The sequence below is a fragment of the Haplochromis burtoni genome, unplaced genomic scaffold (genome assembly GCF_018398535.1).
Source record: "Haplochromis burtoni strain Fernald_Lab_line unplaced genomic scaffold, NCSU_Asbu1 Contig_97, whole genome shotgun sequence".
Taxonomy (NCBI): domain Eukaryota; kingdom Metazoa; phylum Chordata; class Actinopteri; order Cichliformes; family Cichlidae; genus Haplochromis; species Haplochromis burtoni.
Window position 1 is genome coordinate 1,232,834 of NW_024582458.1, and position 20,861 is coordinate 1,253,694.

A 20,861-nucleotide genomic window follows, 5' to 3' on the forward strand; every position below is an offset into this window, starting at 1 on the left:
GATTAATTAACCTTAATTAACCTTGCAATATGCAGAATATTGTCAAGTCAGTTCGAGCGGTGGCGCGGACACGAGCGCTGTCTTTGCAGACCTGCTCGTCTCAAAACTGCAAACAATCCACTCAAATGAGATTACTGATTAGTTCAGCTCCAAGTGATCTAAATGTAAAATTATCGGGCTCAGTGATTTATGAAGAGGACTATAAGGTCAGTTAATATATGTCATATTGGCCACAGAACAAGTCAATTAAGAGGCTGGCTTTAATTATTTCTTTAAACATAAATCTCTTCTTAACCCAAGAGTACGCTTTAACTAATAGCGATCTGAGAGTCTTAAGCCCTATTAAAAGAGCAATTCCTAATATTTTTCTAAAGATTAATGCCAGATTGGACCTTTAAGTGTCAAATTGGATGTGTCTCCCTCAAGGATGTAAAACCAAAGTCAGCATTTTTGCCTCAAACTAGAGAGACAGAAAAAGAAAACACCTGAATCAATACATGGGGTAAAGTCATTCAGAATAATTTGGCAGAGTGCTACAATTTTAAAGAACAGCACCAGTTTCTGCCTGAATAATACACATGCAACATCTAATATAGTGTCTTCTCATTGTTCTTGGCTACAACTGCTAAAACAAAGTTGCACTGTGGTGTTGGTGGAGAGCAAAAAACAAAAACCAGAGCAGGACTTTGTTTTTGTTTTCCTGTCTGTGCCTCTGGGGCACTTGTACCTGAGCTCAGTGAGGTCGAGGAGCTGAGAAAAAGCATCTTGGGCTTCCTGGTGTACACATGCAGAGGACACTATGGATTACTTCACATTTAAAAACATGCTGTCCAGTAGACTCGGACGGCTGCTGAGAAAGCATAACAAAGTGAGGCTGACGTTCACGCTGCCTCTGCCGTGGCCGGGGTGCCGGCACAACTAGCTGTGTTGAGCCCGCAGGACTCACTCGTAGCGCTTGCTGCCCACCGGCTGCAGCAGGAACTGAGTCATCGTGCTGCAGTTTGTTTTATCAGGGACTGTTTGTGATTGTGTAGAGGGGAGCACAAGTGTGTGACTGTGAAGGACACTGAACTTTAGGAGACAAACTCACTGATGGAGTATGAGACGCCGGCTACTTGTGAAGGGTAGTGGTGCATGATTTGTCTCTGTCATACCTCTCCTTCTATAATCCACCCAGATTTTTCTCCACCTCTAATAATCACAGTAACAATATGAAGTATTTTTTTTTTTCAAACGTTCTTAGTTCCTGTTACAACACCCAAAACAACAGCTCAATACATAAATATAATATCATAAAAGCTTAAACTAAAGAAAGAGCTCGGTTAAACCAAAAAACAAACAATCTGACAGGACAGCAGGTGGTATGAAGACTTTGTGCTTTTGTCCTTGCAGCAGCAAAGTTAGCAAGAGCAGTAAGTGGTTCACAGGGTTGTTGGGATCTATTAATTAGCCATATCCTCTGTGTCAGCTGATCCTCCAGGCTTTGTTTTTTCTTATTCATGCCACACAAATGTTCCTTCACAATAACGTGTGGGATTACACCACTTTTTAATGACGACTAGTGCATCCCATGCACATTTCTTCTTGCTCAGGTTAACGTCTCTACCCTCCTGAAAATTCCGGCCATCTAGCACAGTCAGACTGAGGAACACCGGGAGTTTGGCAACGTCTCTCTGCAACGCTCCATGAGACAGACACATAAGTCACACTGAGCAAGAAAAACAAACTTTATCAGACGATAAAGTCACAAAAAAAGAAACAACAACAACAACAAGCTGCTACGCATCATGGCGCCAGAAAAAAAAAGCGACATTTACCACTCATTGGAAAATGTTATTTTAATGAAATAACATTATGACGAAGTTTAAAACATAAAAGAATGACTTATTGTTTACTGAACTTGAGATAGAGATATCCATCATACTTCCTTGCCTTCTATTTTGATCGATGTGGTGGTTATATGCATCGTCTGTTATTTCCCTTTCTTACCTGTCAGAAAACTCTCCACTGTCTTTTATAATTTTGCACCCTGAAGCTTGACAGCGCTGCAAGTCTCAAAGCACTCCTGTTAGTTTATTGTTCCCACATGAAACAGTTTTATTCAACTTCTCAAATCCACTCCACATTTTTTCATCCTGGTCATGCGCTCCTCCGTGAAATAGCTCTATACCCCCCGAGTAGAGCGAGCCCCACAGTTTTAGAACCACCACACTCAGCTGCACTATTATAATGCAGGCAGGGCTTAAACTACCACAGAGTAGTGCAGGAAAGTAATCATTTTGAGCTACTAACTCCAATATAGTCTTACTGAATCTCAAATTGACAACATTTCAGAGTGCAACATTGTTGTTATTATTATTATGCTTCATTTTGTTCTGGCTACAGATATTAAGAAGGTAGATGCTACACAAAACACAAGCTTGCAACATATCTCAATAAATTAAACTAGTTAAAAATAAAATTTTGTGATTTTACATCATAAAATCACGAATTTTACACATACACATTCTTAATAATTAAATTTAGAATTAGAATTTTATATTTTAAAGTGTGATTATAATATAGCCTCAGAGATAATCTGCTACCACCACTCCTTTATACTTTGCACTGTATGAAACCATTCATATTGTTGGAGGTTGGGTTTCTGCGCCCAGCATCTCAATTATTTTAGAAATCTTATAATAAAATATTTTATTATGCTCGTGGCTGTACATTAGTTTAATCCTAAAGAACTTGCACAGAAACCCACCTATTTGATTAATGCACATGTTTGTCCAGCTCTTTACTGTAAAAAACACGTCTGCCACACAAATGGATAACTGAACATCCACAAATGGGATGACAAAGTTGCTGTCTACAATCATTTTTACACAGCAAATCACTGCCCTCCTAAATTCCCGTAGTTTTTCTACAGTGTGAAAAGCCGGCACCCGGTTTTGGCTGGTTGGTGACCAAAAGCGCTTAAAAAGGCACGCAGGGCAAATATGTCTGCAGATGTCCATATAAGACGCTTTCTTGGAGGTTTATGATGTGTGTAGAATTGAATCAGGACTCAAAGCTTAAATTAGGTGATTTATTTTTATTGCTTTTTTTCCAGTTTTTTAAAGGAACACTGACTGCCTAGTTATCTCTTAACTGTCACTCAAAGGTGATTAATGTTGTAGCAAGGCTAATCGACTTCCTTCTTCCCAATGGGCTTTATCTCAGACTGGTGTGGCTCATCAGAGATCACTGATGAAAGCTGCAATATCTGCACTGCTTTTTTTCTCCCCTTTGCCTCTTCTGTGAAATTAATTATTTTGCTTCTACAGACGTCTTTTTTATTAATGGTGGTACAATAAAAAGCTGCAAATAGACGCGCGGTTTTCTCCTAAACACTGCTTGCATTATTGGGCATAATACAAAATTTCACGGCGAAAGCTGAATCTTTTTTTGGATTAACCCCCCATTTACTTTCATCTAAAAACACGATAGAAGGTTAGATAAAAGCATCCGAGCCTTCCCAAAATATGATCCTATAGAACAAAGTCAACAAAAGCCAGAGACATCTAAGGTACTGAATTTGTTCCCCCCAAAAAAGTCTTTGGCATTATTTTTGGCTGAGATGAAAGCTGTTGGGATTTATGAAGTGGTGATGTCTACTTCACTAAAGGTACTGATTGTGCCTGTTCACAGCGACAGGCATGGCCTCGCCCATGCTGAAAGCATGCAGCAATAGTGGCAAAATCCACCCCCCCACCCTGCCCAAAAACCAACCTCCACCTTCAGTCATCCACTCTCAGCAGCCAAAAAAGACCAAAAGAAGCATTGTTGTGAAAGGTACTTTGGGAAAGTCGTAAAAAGCATAATTTAGAATATGGTACGGCCGATGCCTTCAGATGCGGGGTGTGTGTGTGTGTGTGGGGGGGGCTTGGGGTGCATTGTGGTGGGAAGGCTTGACCAAAAGCCTGTTTTTTGTTTTTTTTTAAAGCGTACGCAGCTGTGCACATGTTCAAAAGGAAGCATGAAAGCACAGACTTTGCCTGCAAAGGATATCTCGAATAGCATATCCATTAAATTTGTCACTGAAAGGAACAGTGGCGAGCGCAAGTCCCTTCGAAATTTCATTAAAATATTATAGAACTGAGCTAATGTTTTCCGCACAAAAGCTTCAGAGTAATGTTCAAAACGGGAAGTGGCTAACAATGATTAATAGCCTCAGAATAAGTAAACCTGATGTCCCATCTAGATCCATTAGCATCAATTATTGCAAACCTGGGCTGGCATTACAAACAATGATCCAGATTAAGCTGATGATCACATCCCAGACATATGAGCTTTCCAAATGCCAGCACAACTTATCATACTTCAACAAGCCCGTCCAACCGTGAACATTAGATCCATCACAACCTGCTAGCCCCTTGAGGATGCTCTTTGTCTTCAAGTGGAAGGTGGATATAATGTGTTTGTGTGTGTATGAGGACATCATATCTATGTTTGTACTGTCTGTGCCTGCGCAAAGGTGGGAGCCAGCACAGAGGTGTGTATTCAGTGATTTTTATCAGCCTGTCTGTCACTAGACAAGACGAGATGAATGCATGGAATGAAAAAAAAAATAAAAATCTTTAAAAGTATCTTTAATTCTCCTGCCTCGACTCTGGTCCTCAGCTGTTCCACCTTGAGTCTAAAAGCACTGTGGTTGGCAGCTAAAAGAACATTATGAGAAGACAAGTCAGTGTCTTAAACTTGCTTCTTGCTAATGCCAGCAGGGGGCGACTTCTACAACTGCAAAAAGTTGTTCAGTTGTACCAAAGTCGATAGCAACATGACATTGAGCTCTTTTTTGTTAAAAACACCACTTTTTGGGTGACTCTATGAGCTCAGACACTTGTTTCAAGTTTTACAGAAGATTCGAGCCAAGAAGGAGGGGTTTTATTTTCCTTTACAATGTGACTGACACAACGCTAGCCTTGGTTTCTGAGATCATAGAGTGGTTAGAGTCCCTATCCCCCAAAACACCAAGGCAGTGATAGTAAAAACAGCCAGTCTGCTGTAAGGCTCTGTTACATCTGCCTTCATTTATATACAGTCTCTGGGTAGACCTTCAGATAAGTATAGAGTTGCATGGAGGCCGACAGTAGTATTTTTAGAACTGAGATTAAAGTGCATATATTTTGATGCTGCACTTCCATGAAATTTGCAACATTCTAACATATGCAGATAAAATAAAGTCATGTTGCAAACAGTAAGATTACCCAGTCCTCTGTTCAAAAAACACTGAATCCTACTTTTTAAGCGAAGTAGCTGGAAGCCATTTTTCCACATTCACCCTGCTTATTTGACATGGTAAAGTTCACACATTATTCCATTCCCTGCTAGCCTTGCACTTAAACAGCCCACATTAGACATTAGCTGCATCAGTTCATTAACAATTGATACCAAACACAAACCAACACTGTGCATCTCGTTGTACATTTATTGCATTTAAGTTTAAACTGACTGCTGATTGGTTAGTGTTAATATTAGCTTTTATTAGGCAGTGACTCCCTGTACATTAGTACATTAGGGCAATGAAATGCCAGCTCAACTCAAACTAACACACTTTCAGAGGCCATCATGAATGCTGGATCCCAACAAAACCACAATGACAATGCCTTCAAGTACATCAGTATCATCGATGTATTCATATCATGTTCTTTCAAGGAGTTTTTCTCAAGCCACAGGGTAACTAAGTAGTGCTGTTTATTACTAATACACATTTTTGGATGTGTACTGGGACTGTCACTATATTACCTGACAGTTATTTTTCATACACTTCATAATGACAATACTGTTGTGACTTCTCACAGAAAAAGTTTTTTAAAAATTTCTGTGGGCAAAGTGAAAAACTGTTCTGGGGTCTGTTGAACTGAAATGAACTGAAATTCTTTTTAAAAACCTCTGGACTAAAGAGGAGAGGGGGGCATCTGGCTTTGTATCATCACTCAGTTCAAAAGCGTGCATCCCTGGTGGAGGTTGCATATCTGGAGAGGCACCATCAATGCTGAAAGGTTTTAGAGCAGCAGCTGCTCCCGTCTACATGACGTATTTTTGAGGGAGGGCCTTGAATATTTTAGCAAAAACAATGCTAAACTGCATAATTAATCTATTATACAAGCACCATAGTAAAAGAGCCAAGGTGCTTAAATGGCCTGCAATAGAGACGATTCTCCAACTGAAAACATTTGGAGCATCATTAAATAAAAAAAAGAACAGAGCAGATTGAGGACTGTATCAGACAACAATGGGACAACATTCCTCTCCAAAAAGTCCAATAAATGTTCTCTGCAGCTCCCAAATATTTACAGACTGTGGCAAAAAGAAGCAAAGCTGCTACACAGAGGCAAATGTTCCAGCTTTTTGGACACATTTTTTTTCTTACATTTTCTCAATTTAAACATTAGTTTAATACATACTATTGCGATTAAGACCTCTTACACAGCATTACATTGTTGGGATATGTCACGACTCGGGCAGCAGTCGTGTGGAGGTGAGAAGGAGGATCAAAATAGCAGACAATGGCGGAGGTGCAAGTGAGATTTATATACAGTGAACAATAACAGAGGTGAGGGCAGAACTGAACATAAACCTAAACTGGGAAAACTAACACAAAAGGAGGACACGGGGCGGGGAGCAGAGAGACACGGTGAAACAGGGAATAATGCAGAGTACACAGAAGATTCACGGAGAAACACAGACGACGCGACGAGGAGCACAGGCAGACACGCAGTACAAATACACACACCAGGTAATCAGGAATTGGCAGACAGGAGGGGACACAGCTGGAACTAATGGGCATAACGAGACACAAACCTACAAAGTAAAACAGGAAACTCACAGACTGTTTCACAATACCAACTCGGGGACACGAACAGGACACAGAGGAAAGACACCCAACTCAAAACCCTACGAACAAATACAAAACAGCAGAAACTGGAAAATAATAACAATAAACTCAAAACACTGGGTCAAAGACCCAGGACCATGACAGGATATGGGATAGTACACAATCATGATATTAAACATGTACATTTTTTATATCATATGTACATTTTGAAACCTGTGATCTATGTACTGGTGTACTTTCACTTTAACAATTATTTAGGAATGTAAAAAAGCAAAAATGTAGTGTGCTCTAAAAGGGTTAGGGGCGCACTGACTTTGCTGAGGACCCTCCCCCCGCCAATTCCCTGCATGTATCATCAAAAAAGTTTTCCCCATTTCAAAGGCTGGACAGCTAAAGAGGTAAACATTAAATGCTGAGTGAGTTATTCCACTTTATAGCAGGTTCCCAAGTGTGATATGTTGATAGTGTACTGCGGATAAAAAAACATAAAAGCTAGATCATACCCATTAGCTATTTACACCTCATTAACTAAGTCAATATACTCACACCACATTATCACTCAGCTGAGAGGAGTCCAAAGGATTTATTTGCATTTAAATTAGGTATTCATATTTCCCCTTAAGGATTTAAAGCCTACTCCGGTGACATCAGGAATTTCCCACCCCTCCTATGTCCTTGGCAAAATATGAGCTTTTCTGACTCTGATGAGATACTTTATAAGTAAGTGAATATCCACTCCTACTCAAAATGGGATATATAGCGTTTCAAGGAAAGTTCAGTATACAACACTTTATTTTCTTCTTGAAAGCTCAACCTTCTTGACATCTCTGGTCGCGGAAACTTCAGCAGTGAATGAGCTCGTCACTGCATTCAACGCACAGCCCTCAGAGTGCCACCCATATAAGAAGCCCACACTATCATTCTGTTATTGAATATGCGGCCTGTTCATCAGTGTGAATTATGTGTGTACATCTTTTACATAATCAGCAATACAGAATCAATAGACATACTAATCAAGGGCAGCAAGTATTGAGTGGGAGCGCCCACTAGCCATCAGTTATCCTTGCCTCGGGAGGTAGACAGCCACAACCCTTGCGAGGGTTACCGTCATCCATCAAAAGTTTGTGACACGGAAACGAATCCTGAAGTATCTGGAGCTCCGCCAATTCCAAAGAACAACCTTGAAGGCGTCACGGAGCGTGCAGACTAACAAATGTTAACTGATTAATACCATTCAAGTGAGCAAGTCTCACTGTACAGTTTACTCTTGTTCTACACAATATATGCTATGCTCAACCTCTGGAAGGAGATAACACTTTAGCAAATACAAATCCCGACTTTTGAATTACAATTTAAATGGAAATGTATGATTTAAGTTCAGACCTATAAACAGGTCTTAAGTGTCAATGCAATCTAAATTCAACAAGACCAATAATGGATTTTTAGAAAGATTACTCACCTGGAACAAGATTAAGACACCACTAATACCTATTTAATTAAAGAAAAGGCAAAAATCCCTCACACCCGGAGATAAATGACTGAATTAGAAGGCAGAGCATGTTCACCGAACAACAACGCTTTCCTGTGCTCACAACGACTCACTATCAGGATTTCATTATCAATTCTAAGACCCGGCTCAAAATTAAATATCTTTTGACCTTCACACTGAGTCAAAACAATTAACTATGGCACTGATTTATTTGCTTTTGTGAGAAACTAGCAGCTTATTGAGGCTCCCATCACCAAATATCTGTACCGGCAGACCCGCGCTTTTGTCAGTCTTCAACAAATGTCCTAATTAACTGGTCTAGTCTGAAAAGTTAAATGGAAATGGAAAAGTTCCCATTCCATGACCGTTTGCATGTAATAAAAAAAAAAATCACTGTAGTCCACAAAGATATGCAGCAGTTGATTAGTAATTGATCAATAACACAAAAAGTGTTTGACGTGTTTGCAACTGTGAGTGTGACTTTGGTTTACATTTGTTTGGTCGACCGACATTTACAAGACAAGACAGCAGAAGGAGAACTACCATCGACTGATAAAACAAGATGCTGAGGTAAATACAATTGTTCAAATGGAGGGAACAAAATACTTCTTTCATAAGCGCAAAGCAGAAAAGCACACAAAAATGAGCTTCTTTTGTGATGTGTGGTTGAAAAGCACTGGGCAGGCAAAAGACATTGCTGCCGGTGAAAGCGCTATGGTTACCGGTAGCACCGAACAAAACCCTAACACCCTGTTCTATCCTGTGTTTCACTTCCTGCTGTTGGTCATGAACGCTGAAATGTAAAATGCGTTTTAAGCACAGTGCTGAACATCTATCCTCTGAGAGAGGCCGTGATGTATAAATGCTCCACAAAAAAGAAGAAGGAAAAAAAAAAGCACACGCTTCAAGTAGACCTTGGGGTAGAAGCACTGCTCAGAAACATTAAGGGAATACTTACATCACACATCAGATCTTGATGGGTGAAATATTCAAGTTGAAAATCTTTCCTGGCGTGCACTGTCATTTTTACTTTTTTAGATCAAAATGATGGGACAGCGATCAGTGGAAACCAAACTCCCTTTGAAGCCTGGATTCAAACCCACACCAAAAATAAATTAAATGTTCTCTTAATTTGTTTTTTGAGAAGCAGATTTTGCTTTTGCTAAAACGTTTGTGTAGTATTTAGAATATGACAAACTATGCTGAATGGTCTTTCCCCATACAACCCTCCCATTCACTTGGGCTTGGGGACCCACATTAGGGGTCCACTAACGCTAAGAATGAGTTTGCGCCTCCTTCTGATCCCAAACAGGAGGCCTTCTGTGCATAAGTCAAATGTGTTAGCCACTACAGCATGGAGCCACATGAGTAAACTATTGATGTTTCTCACATGACGTCAAGCGCACATTGCCCGAGATTTGTCTCCCACACTGGGAGTAACACAGTCACCTGTTGCTAGGGTGACAAGTGTATTCCCCAACTGGTTGACAGCGGTTCCTCAGGGTTGCTGGTGCAATGCAACCTGCAAATGGAGACTGGAGAATGGTTTCCCTTCAAAGTAAAAGTTGTGCCAGTCATGTGGTTGGGTTCGGTCACAGAAAAAACTACGTGCTACAGACACTCACACGTTACCTGAATTATTTTTATATTTAGATTTCCCATTTCTGCAGTAGTTCGCTAAAATTAGGTTACAATGAAAAACATTTTTGATTCACATTATGTGAATCATCTGTGATTTCTCTAACAGGCTGGTCAGTGCAGATTTAAACTTCACTCAAACAAACGTACCGGGTGGTTGTTGTGGAATATTTCCAGGTTTGAATTGATGTGCATTCTGTGCGCTAATGAGCATTTACTGTGTCTGTGGTATCGACTGTGCAGCGTGTATGTGTGTGGTAATGACAGAAGTGTCACCATGTGCAATTGTGTGACTTAGTGATGTATTTTTAATAGTCTGTGGAAAACAATGAATGCTCTGTGGCGAAAACAAAAGGTCTCTAGCATTTAAGATAGCATTTCCTTTAGTGGGATCAGTTGTTTGGTCTTTTTGTGAGGTTTGTTAACATGAAAAATGCAGCATATCATCCAATCCTCAAATGACATATTTTGTTGAGTTACGTCTACAGTTATGCATGTAATGAAAGTTCCTCCAGTTATGAACAGGATGACTAGCTGTTCGCAATTATCCGTAGTTTCTATTCCAATCCTAATTTTTTTCTCATGCTGTTTTTGAAAGTTGTTTCATTTTCTTTGTGCCTTGCTTTGCCCCAGTCTGTCTCTCACTGCTCTGTGTCAAATCTAGTTCTTTCTTTCAGTGTAGTCTTTCATTTCATTTGATTCCTGCTTTATTTTGAAGGTTAGTTCCTCTTGTGGCTTTCTCTTTCTTTTTTACGTCCTTTCTTTGTTCAACCTTGTTATTGTCACGATTGACTTCACCTGTACCTTGATACATGCATGGTTTCTTTCAGTCTTTGTGTGCCTGCCTAGTGTTCCTGGATTGTATTGCTTTTAGATGTGGTTTAAAAATTGGACAAACTTGTGTTATAGTACATTGTTTTTATTATTGTTTCTGTAAGTAACAATAGGACTCCTTCCCTTTACCTTCATGTCCCCAGCGCTGAAGTTTCCTTCACAGTTTCATCCTCTTTCTACGGTATACACTCTAGTTATGCTCCATCTTTTTCCACAGGAAATCAATTATAGTAAGGACATGTTTTCATGACAGTGCACGATTACACTGAAGATGGGGCAAACTTTAAATCTCTTGACTCTTGACCTTTTTGATTGTAGCAGATGTGCATTTATATGGCTCCAAATGATTACGCTCATTTTGGCTCTGACGGGTGCAATTAGCACTGGGCTTATTAGAGGAGCGAGTCAGTTCAGACCCTGTCTTGTGTCAAAATCACAGTCAAATTATGCGTAAAACTAATTACCATCAAAAGGTCATGACCTTTAGTGGAGGAAAAAATATTGCTGTTAGGTGCTGAAACACAACTTATACCTGCACTGTGTGCATCTGACTAGGAGTCTGCAGGAGGACCTCACTCATATCCTTTACTTCCCTTGAATTTCTATAAAGAATTGCATGACACTCTAAAGTAATACCAGTTGCCCTTTAAATTATTCGCTTGAACCTTTACCATTCAATCATGCAGTGGAGTTAATTAAGCTATACCAAGAGTAATAAAGAAGATAGATGACATTCGGTCATACACGCACACGCCGACTCTGTGACAACAACTGCAGGTTGGTAAGGTCAGAGTCCGACAATTGATGGAACTGTCATCCTATCATAGTGGAAATTCACCAGCAGAATCAGATCACGGATTGACCTCCTGCTGGTCCAAGGAACTAAACAAATGGCCTGAGGCACATTGGTGGCCTTGTCCCCAAACACCAAACCTCAAAATCTAATCTGAGCTAGTGATCACTCTTTTGCCTTTAATGTCATGATTTACTCCTGTCAAATAACTGGCACATAAAGTAGGCACTTATTGACTCAGTCCTGCTAGAAATATGAGGTCCAGAGGCTTGTCAGTTAGACTCATCAAGATCCATCAAACAATCTGTCGTCCTCCTGGTCGGAAATCAGTATGATAGGGCCATTAAAAAAACATTAATCTGCAAAAGTGATGGTGCTGACTTTGCATTTCTTCATGAGTGGGTGTGCTGTTTTTGTTCTCTGAAGTAACGGAAAGTAAAGTTTCATCAGCTAACCCTTGGGGCTCCTTAATGGCTACTTTCAGCTGCTCTGCGTTTCTGAAGAGGCTATAAAACTTTGTGACAGGCCTGTGATACAGTTGAGTATCACTCGATGAAGTTCACATCTAACCAATGACAGTGATACTGAGGTGAGTGAGTGAGCATATCCTGAACTTTTCTGTTGCTAAGCTGTTTTTGCCACTGTTTTCCTTAGCTCATGTTAGCTAGAAGTTTACTGGAAATTTACTTTGCTTTGATGTGGAAGAAACCTAACCTTTTCAGATTAAGGAAATTTGTAAATAATCTCATATGAAGTTTAACGAACTGTTTACCAGAGGGTAAATGTGACTTCTAGGACACGCAAGTGTAGCATTAGCTGCCATAATTTTTAGCTAACAACTATGTACTGTTATCTAGGTTTGTATGAGATGGTCTGTTGTCTAATGTCTGATCCACATTACTAACTCTGACAATATTACAAATAAATAAGCACCTTTATGCTAATGCTGTTGGGCTATAGAGGGTTAAAAGAGATTGAATGGTCACTTAGCTAATAAGCCATTAGCATAAAACCAATGTTAATGCTCAAACTTGGCTAAGAAGTTTAGTTGAGTCTGCAGAACGTACAACCAAGACCCGAACCTTCCACTTCATCACCGTGCCTGTACTCCAAGACACCTCAGAGGAAAACCTTGATCTTTCTCCTCCACTGCAGTGAGTTTAGCGCTTGCTGTTTGCCTACTGTGCAGCCATTTATAGAGTAAACGCCAGTCAACACACAAATAGCACCTCAGAGATAACTTTCTCCATGTTAAACATGTCATGAAGAGCAGCCCACTATGTTATCCTTGTTTGTGACTGACATGTTTTTCTCTTTCTCCCTCTATTTTTACTTTTTTTTTCTCCAATGGAAGCCAAGAAGGCTCAAATGCTCGCCTAAAGAAAATAGAAAAAATAAACTCACATGCGAAGGTTAGACTGGCCTCTCGGCTAACGATGGTCCCGAAAGAGTTGGAGGCGAGGCACTGATACGTTCCAGCATCTTGGTCTTTGTTCAGATGGCTGATTCTGAGGTTGCCCCCAGAAAGGCTGTAGTGAGATCCAGTTTTGGGATTTATTTCCGTGCCGTTCAGTCTCCATCTAAAAAAGAGAGAGAGAAAAATGAACATGTAAATTTAACAAATTAAACACTGTTCAGTGTAGACTGGGGCAATGGAAGTACGCCAGAGCACAAGAAGAAGAAGCAGAACGTGACTTGTATATTTGATTGTTTTTCAACAAGAGAGAAATGAAAGGTGGAGAGGACCCAGAAATCATGCCCTCCAGCTTAGTGTTAATCTAAGCAGCAGTGAACCACTATGGTGCCAAGGACTTGACTCCCTGAGAATAGATAGCATTTCAGGCCATCCATCTTGCCAGACCCCAGTCAGACCGCATAAAAATCCTGCTTAATCATTATGGTACAACAATTAAAACGATGCCTGCAAGCTCGCCTTCACACTCGTACATTCTAGACCCTTCCACTTGATTATCATTGGTGTTAGGAGTGGGTGACTGGGCGGGACCAACGAAGGGTATAATTCACTTAAAATGGCAACAGACTCTCCAATCTCTCCACACAGATGCACCTTATTAAAGAAACACAGGTGGGAGAAAAATCAGTCATTTCAGAAAAATGGCTTCAAGCCATAACTCGCTTCAACCAAGGCAAGAAAACCTAAAACAGACAGAGAAACGAGCTCATACATTGCCATTTGTTATTGATGTTGTATAACTATCTCAGCTGTAAAAAGGTACAGCACAGATAAACAAGCCTGAAAAGAAGATTTAATATGGCATTGGATAATGGACTACCCGGATCTGATTTGGGCTTTGAGGGGTTTTGTAGCTGATTATTTCTTTGAGGAGTTTTAAAATTTCTTTTGCTTTGATTTAAAAAAAAAAAAAGTTTCTCTGAACGATTTCCCATTCAGCTGGAAAAGCAGAGCATTGTTTTCCGCTGAAAAAAGAAAGCAGCTTTGATGTGAAAAAAGGGGCTTTGCTAAAGCCCCCTTTTGTACAAGAGACAGAAGTTGCACAAAGCTGTTTGGGGGTACTGTCTTAACTTTCCTTGTTATGCCAATTTGGAGCCTTTGAGGCATAATAACCTTTCTAAGAAAGCACTGATAGTGGCGTTGTGGAATTTTCTTGCTGTATTGTCTTTTGTAGCATAATGTGGCTTATAGAATACACTCGTTTGCCTTCAGTGGCAGGGAAATCCAACTTATGTGGTCCCCTGGACAAAGACACCTGTAGGTACAGAGCTTCCTTAAGAAACAAGTAGGAGCTGTTTACATGAGAAACAGTGTCGGGTTGTGCTCCTTAGCCGCCTACACACACACAGACACACACACAGACACACACACACACACACACACACACACACACACACACACACACACACACACACACACACAGCCACAGCAGAATAGTTGTTGGCTGGGGCATTGCTGCACTCACAAAGAGCGTCTGCAGACTTTTATTCTTTTAATAGACCAAATGTGTAGCACAATGGTCTTTCATGGCACTCCTCCAGTTCACTCATAAGTAAGTGCACATTCTCAAGAGCCTTGTTACTACACACAATAGAGAAGAGCCTGAGGAGGGGCGGCTGCGGTCTCACAGGACTACAGCAGAGATTCATTTGCAGCTGAAGCGGAACAAACTAAAATCAACATAAATATGTCCCGGCTAAGTCCCACCTTCGAGTGGAACAGGAGCTGAACGGGTGGGCAGTGTGAGGCGACGCGGCAAAAACCTCAATATCGCCCTCTGATAGCGGCTTCCTGTGAGGTTGAAAAGGCATCCCATCAAATATGAAAGCAGCCTTTTCACAGTCGTAATTGCTCGGAGAGGCTCGGCATTGTATTTGCAGTCAAACGGCTTAATCGGTGACAGCTTGAAAAACCAAACGCTGCAAAAGATTTTCCCTGCCAGCCGTCGATTCGCCGCTTTATCTGGGCCTTTCGAAAACATTAGCCTGGATAGCTAATTGAGCCTGGAAAATGTTTTGATGTATCTGAGTGAGTAATCATGTCTCTTGTTGAAAATGAAGAATTTACCCAGTCAGAGGCAGACATTGTGTATTCCTAAATGCGCCATGTTGTGTGGTCGTTAAACATAGTAGTAGTTAAGGATAATTGCCCGCCCAAAGCCTCCGTTGTTCTTTTGTGACAAATTATACGGCCTGTGACAGCTCTTGTCACTTTAAGCCAATTAGAACTTTAAACTTTAAAGCAGTTAAGTGGCGGATATTCAAATATTTCTGTATAACACCAGATAAAGCCGGCGCGGGGACCATGATAGAAGGTAGCGTGGCGGGAGAGACGACGCTCGTCATGGTGCCACTGAGTATCCTCCACGGGTAGCAGAGCAACAGATTACATCAAACACATGTAAACTCAATTAATAATTCTATTTACAGTGATTTATGATGGCAAGCAGGCCACAACAGCAGTTCCATTTGTTAGGCACATGCTTTATCCAATCATGTAACAACAGGCCGTGCACACAGTGGCATAATACCACACCATCTGGCTTATGAGGCTGTTAATGTTAGGCGGTCTGTTCTTTTTCTTAAGCCTGGTGCTTAAAAGTGCTTAAAAATTACTACTTTGTGTTACGGCCATGCAAACATCACACCACCGTGGGACACTATAAAGTTTTAAAGTACACACTCTTGGATTAGAAATGGAAAGAATATCTCCTCGTCATCTGAGGTGTGGCGTAAACTATAAATAATTTACAGGTGTTTAAAAAAATGACAGGAAAACATGCCTGCGTGTGATTCAGAGCTCCAGAGCTTTAAATACCTCCTGACTAGCTTATGTGCTTTTTCAAAAGGTGTTGTGAGTCTGTTCTTTATCGGACGGTGCTCTCTGTTTTGTTCGGTGAACTGTAACACGGCCCACGCAGTCTCCAGATTTGATTCCTCTGTGGCTGTTTATGCAAAGGTCAAACCACAGAACGACTAGGAGAGTTTGTAGCTGAACACCACTTTGGTATTGACACTGGGAACCTCGCTTATCTGCTGGCCTGCAATTACGTGGGCGCCCAGCAGTGATATACTTGAAGGCATTGAGGCCAAAGTTTGAATATTAGAGGTGGAAGCTACAGCACCTGGATGTTCTGTGTGGGTTCTCAGTCATCCGAGTCATGGTTGTCTCGAGAGCTTGAAAAACAACCGGTTCCCAACCTGAGCCTCCCTGAGCCTGGTTCTGCCGGAGGTTTCTTCCTGTTAAAAGGGAGTTTTTCCTTCCCACTGTCGCCAAAGTGCTTGCTCATAAGGGGTCATATGATTGTTGGGTTTTTCTCTGTATGTAATATTGTAGGCTCTACCTTACAATATAAATCCCCTTGAGGCGACTGTTGTTGTGATTCAGTGCTTTATAAATAAAACTGAATTGTTCTAGAACTGAAGAAGCTTCCTGAAGGAGTGGCAAAAAATCTTCAAAGATCTAAAGAAGTCCAGTGTTCCACTTTTTTAGGCTCTAAAGAATAGCACCTGAATACTCAAGTGTCTTTTTCCCTCAGTCCATAACAGGTAGTCTGAGTATTTAGGCCATACCAATATAACTTTAGAAAAAAAGCCCCATTCTACCAAAAGTTTAAGATTTTAGTTAGATAGCTTAGCAGTGTTTTGAAGCTAGGCAGCAACCCAGAGTCTCTGCAGGCAGTGAGAAGGAGGATGGCAGCTGTGTCATATAAATGGCTCCAATGAGAGGTGTAGTGTCTTGTGTACCAAGGCATATGGCGTCTACTTACGTCTGGGTAGGGGGGATTTATTGTAAGACTATAAAAATAGCCTGCACTGTATCGACGCACAGTCAGTCTAGTCAGTCATATTAAGGCCAATCAATGTGTTCGATAAAAGGAAGACAAAGAGCTGATTGATTTTCTAGTTTCATTTTATTTAACCTGTGATGTATACTGCTACCCTGACATTTCTTTCCTCACTTTAGTCTTAAAACCGTCATGTGGCCTGATAAAAGTGCCAAAAATCTGGAGTAACGTCGTCTTAATGACACTCGTAGCTCATTCATAGCTCACACAGACGCGAGCAAGAAAAGCCAACACGTCAGCGGACTTTGAAACTTTGTCAGTGGTTGTCTGACTTGATTACAGGCGTGACTGCTGTGAGCTAAAGGGAGATGAGTATCCAGAAAGACATGAGACATGCCTTTAAAATAGCATGTGACTGTGCTGAAGTGATGGGGGAAGTGTTCAGATTAGCAACATAGTCTATGAATATAGAAAGAATATAAAAAACTCCATCAGAAGTAAAAATTGTGAGTTATAATATTTAAGGAAACAGCAAGTATAATTAGAACTACTCGTGATTTGATGTTAGGGCATCATTACTGCTGTGGCTGTGAGATGGCCAAGAAGTTAACCTTGACTAGGATGGATTTCCATTACAAACCCTTTTGCATCGGCTTATTTCTACTCTTGTTACCAAAAACTGAACCAGTCAGTGTTTTCTTTTGGAGCAATATTCAATCAGAAAGTTCTTCAAAGAAAAAAGAAAAACACAAAAAATGCCACAACTGATTTATATGTGGCTGATCTGGTCAAGTCAGTTTTTGTGCCGCTCTGCACTCTTCATGTTTTTAAAATGCTTCAGGCTTGGCCAGTGTTGGTTCCTCAACTTAAAAACGATGTTCCTGGTTGTAACCAGCCGTAATCGCCAGTGATGATTCTTGACGTCTAAGTCAGATCAGTTTGGCACAGACGTTAATGCCTGCTCTATGTACGAGATCAGGTCCCTTTTTAAATCACGGGAGAGCTGGACCTAAGTGGAGTGATTGAAAAGGGGTCCAGCTGTGCACAAGGTTACAGCCTTGAAGGGAGATTAGCTAAATGGTGGTTTTTATTTATTTTTACGGGCAGACTCACCTTGCAAATGTAATAAGGTACATGCAAAAGCACCAGTCTGTCAGCACGAGTAGGTGCAGTTAGTGCAATAGACTCAGCTGATGATGGGTGTATTTCATTCGCGTCAGACAGAGCAGGTTAGCTGTATTTTCGGTGTTTATGCACCAAGTTAAGGAGCTGCTGTATTTATTTGCAGTGTTTAAGTTTCTGGATCACTAATAAAGATTTAGGTCTTTTTGTCGAGTATGCTGTGTAATAGGAATTTCAATCAGCTGGGGTTGCAGTTATTCTTTCATACTTTAAATATCACTTTTAGAACCCAGAGTGCAGAGTGACGTGTCAATTTTCTCATCTAACTCTTACAAGGAAGAAAGTCTGTTTTTGAGAAGTGTCGAATTATTAATGCTGTGTTGCTATATTATTATTATCGGCATGTTTAACCACACGCTTGAGTGCCTGAAATTCGATTTATTAGCTACAATCTTCCTCTCCTCTTCATCTGGATTTGCTGCAGACAACACTGTGCACATGTCTCTGCTCCATGTAAACACTGCGGCACGAGCTGTCAGAGTTTACAGCTGTGTGACACGCAATTAATGAACTTTGAGTATGATTTAGTTCCTGTCTGTGTGTGTGTTGCAACACGTCTGTAAGAGGCAGCGGCAGCTCTGACAGGACCACACAGCGACCTTGACAGGAAACAGCTGATTAGGTCATTCTCTAAGCTGGCTAAGTCCCAAGTATTAAATGTACTACTGCTTCCAAATGGCTCTACAGTAATTTCAGTCAGCAAATACAATAGATTTCAACTTTTACTTACAACGAAACAACCTTTCAATAGACTAATGGTGGAGGTGAGGAGGAAATAAAGAGAGACATAAAAACAGGGATCTCTGTGAACTCTGCAGCAGAGAGAAGACGTCTGAGAGGAGAGCAAGCGGAGATTAGCATGCATTCACAGACTACAGATTGGCAACACATGTTTCCGGCAGGGGGTAGAAGGAAAAATCCACCGTAAAACAGAATTTATGTAATATATGCCTATGATCCTGATCAGCTTAGACTTGATTTTTCATGGATGAACAAGTAGAACCAGAACCAAGACTATGTTGTTGATGCATCAGGAGAGTAATCCTAAGAGCGGTTACATTCACAGTGGACAGCAGCTGGAGTTCCACATCTGTACACCTGTACAAGGTATGCACACGTCTTTTAACTATCAGGAATATGCTCAACATGTAAGGCGTTTAAACATGTTCTGAATCCACGATGGCCAAATCTAATTCAATGTCAATGGAACAACTTCGGGCTTTGCTGATTAGAAATTTGCTGCTTTCTGGTTCACAGACGACATGTATGTGTGAGGATAATGTGTGAGGATAAGTCTCATGTAATGATTTACTCATCAGTTGAGCCTTTGGAATTTGTCACGTGTGATATTTGATTTGTACTTTTAAAAGACGTCACTATCACTGCCAAATTGACAAAATATGAGATTAGACCTTTTTCTCTTTTTATTTATGGGTTCCTACCCTGAACATCACATCTATTTACCCCAGAAACAAACAGCTTTGATTCAAAGCAGTAAGAAGAAGGATATATTGCACTTTCTGTAAAAAATATATTATTATCAGGGAAAAAGATTAAATGTCCACAGACTAAATAACGGTTCTACGAAGAGGGGAGACATGGAGATAACAGGTGTTAACAAAAAGCAAACTGCCTTTTAGCGCAAAGAATCAGGTGACTGTTCTGTACAGAAATGCAAGTGTGCTGCAGGATTTGTGGGCACACGAGTTTTGCCACAGTCCTCTCTCAGTGGCATTTTCAGCTGCCAAAATGCGACGGGGGACTGCTGAAGACAAAATGGAGACATTTGTCCGCGACATGATGTCAAAAAAATTGAAAGATATTGAGACTATCACTTGTATAAAAGCATGCAGCATCAACAGGGAGAGGAGGAAGAGAGAGATAAAGGACTGCAGTCACGCACTCACCGGTACATGGGAGGTGGGCTTCCCTCGGCCTCGCAGCTGAACACCACCTCTCGGTTTTTCTCCACATTCTCCACAGGATACACGATGCTGCCAGGCTGCTTGGTAAAGACGGGGCTCTGTAGGACGCTGCTCTCTGTGGGACAGCAAGGAAAGACAAAACTTATCCACCAGCCTGTTTGCCAAGCAGCCAATTAGTCAGCGGCAGAAACAGGTTATTGCTGCTTTAAGTCTTTGAGAGGGCAAAACCACAAAGCAGGAAAAACATATCAATTTGAACTGCCTGTCACGACACCGAGCACAGGGAAGAATGATTTGAAGTGAGACGTGTCTTCAGCTTCTATTTAGGTGGTAATAGGGTATAGGGATAGATTTATGTTGGACTATTATCGAGAAAAATGTTTGCATTTGCTTCAGACAACTCATTTTTATTTGTTAATTTATTTATTTGCCCAGTGATGTTAGGATCATTTACCCCTGCAGAGGTGCAATCAGTCAGTTTCTCTTTGTTGTAAATGGCACAAAAGAAGTCTTAGTTACTTCGTTAAAGCAGCCGTTAAGGCCGCTTGAGGAAAGCAATTCGTATTTCTTTGTTGCAAATCGCAACCAAAGTCAGTCGGAATCAGTCGGTTCCATCTGATATCAGTGAGCTCAGGTTTTTATGGAGAGGTGCTATTTTATATTGAATGTTTTGCCAAATTGCAAAGAATAATGGTTCTGTAAAAAAGTAAAAAACCCCAAAACAAAACAAAACAAAAAAACCCTCTAAAAGCAAAGAAAATCATTTTTAATTTATAAGCCTGTCTCTCTTTAGACGTCTGGGCTCATAGCCGCTAAAATCATTTAACCTGAACACTGTTGCTGGTAGAGTAGCTGAAGGAATTTCTTTTCTTTT

General features: G+C 40.7%; 1 protein-coding gene across 2 annotated transcripts in view; it reads right to left on the reverse strand.

Moving 5' to 3' along the window:
- Positions 1 to 20,861, reverse strand: part of LOC102300736 (contactin-4) — a 180,832-nt gene that overhangs the window by 104,584 nt on the left and 55,387 nt on the right. For both annotated transcript variants that reach the window (XM_005933441.3, XM_005933440.3), the window contains exons 3-4: positions 19,970 to 20,102; positions 13,024 to 13,199 (exon numbers count right to left, since the gene is read on the reverse strand). In XM_005933441.3, coding sequence (XP_005933503.1) covers positions 13,024 to 13,199; positions 19,970 to 20,102 — 309 coding nt within the window. The remainder of the gene's footprint in view (positions 1 to 13,023; positions 13,200 to 19,969; positions 20,103 to 20,861) is intronic.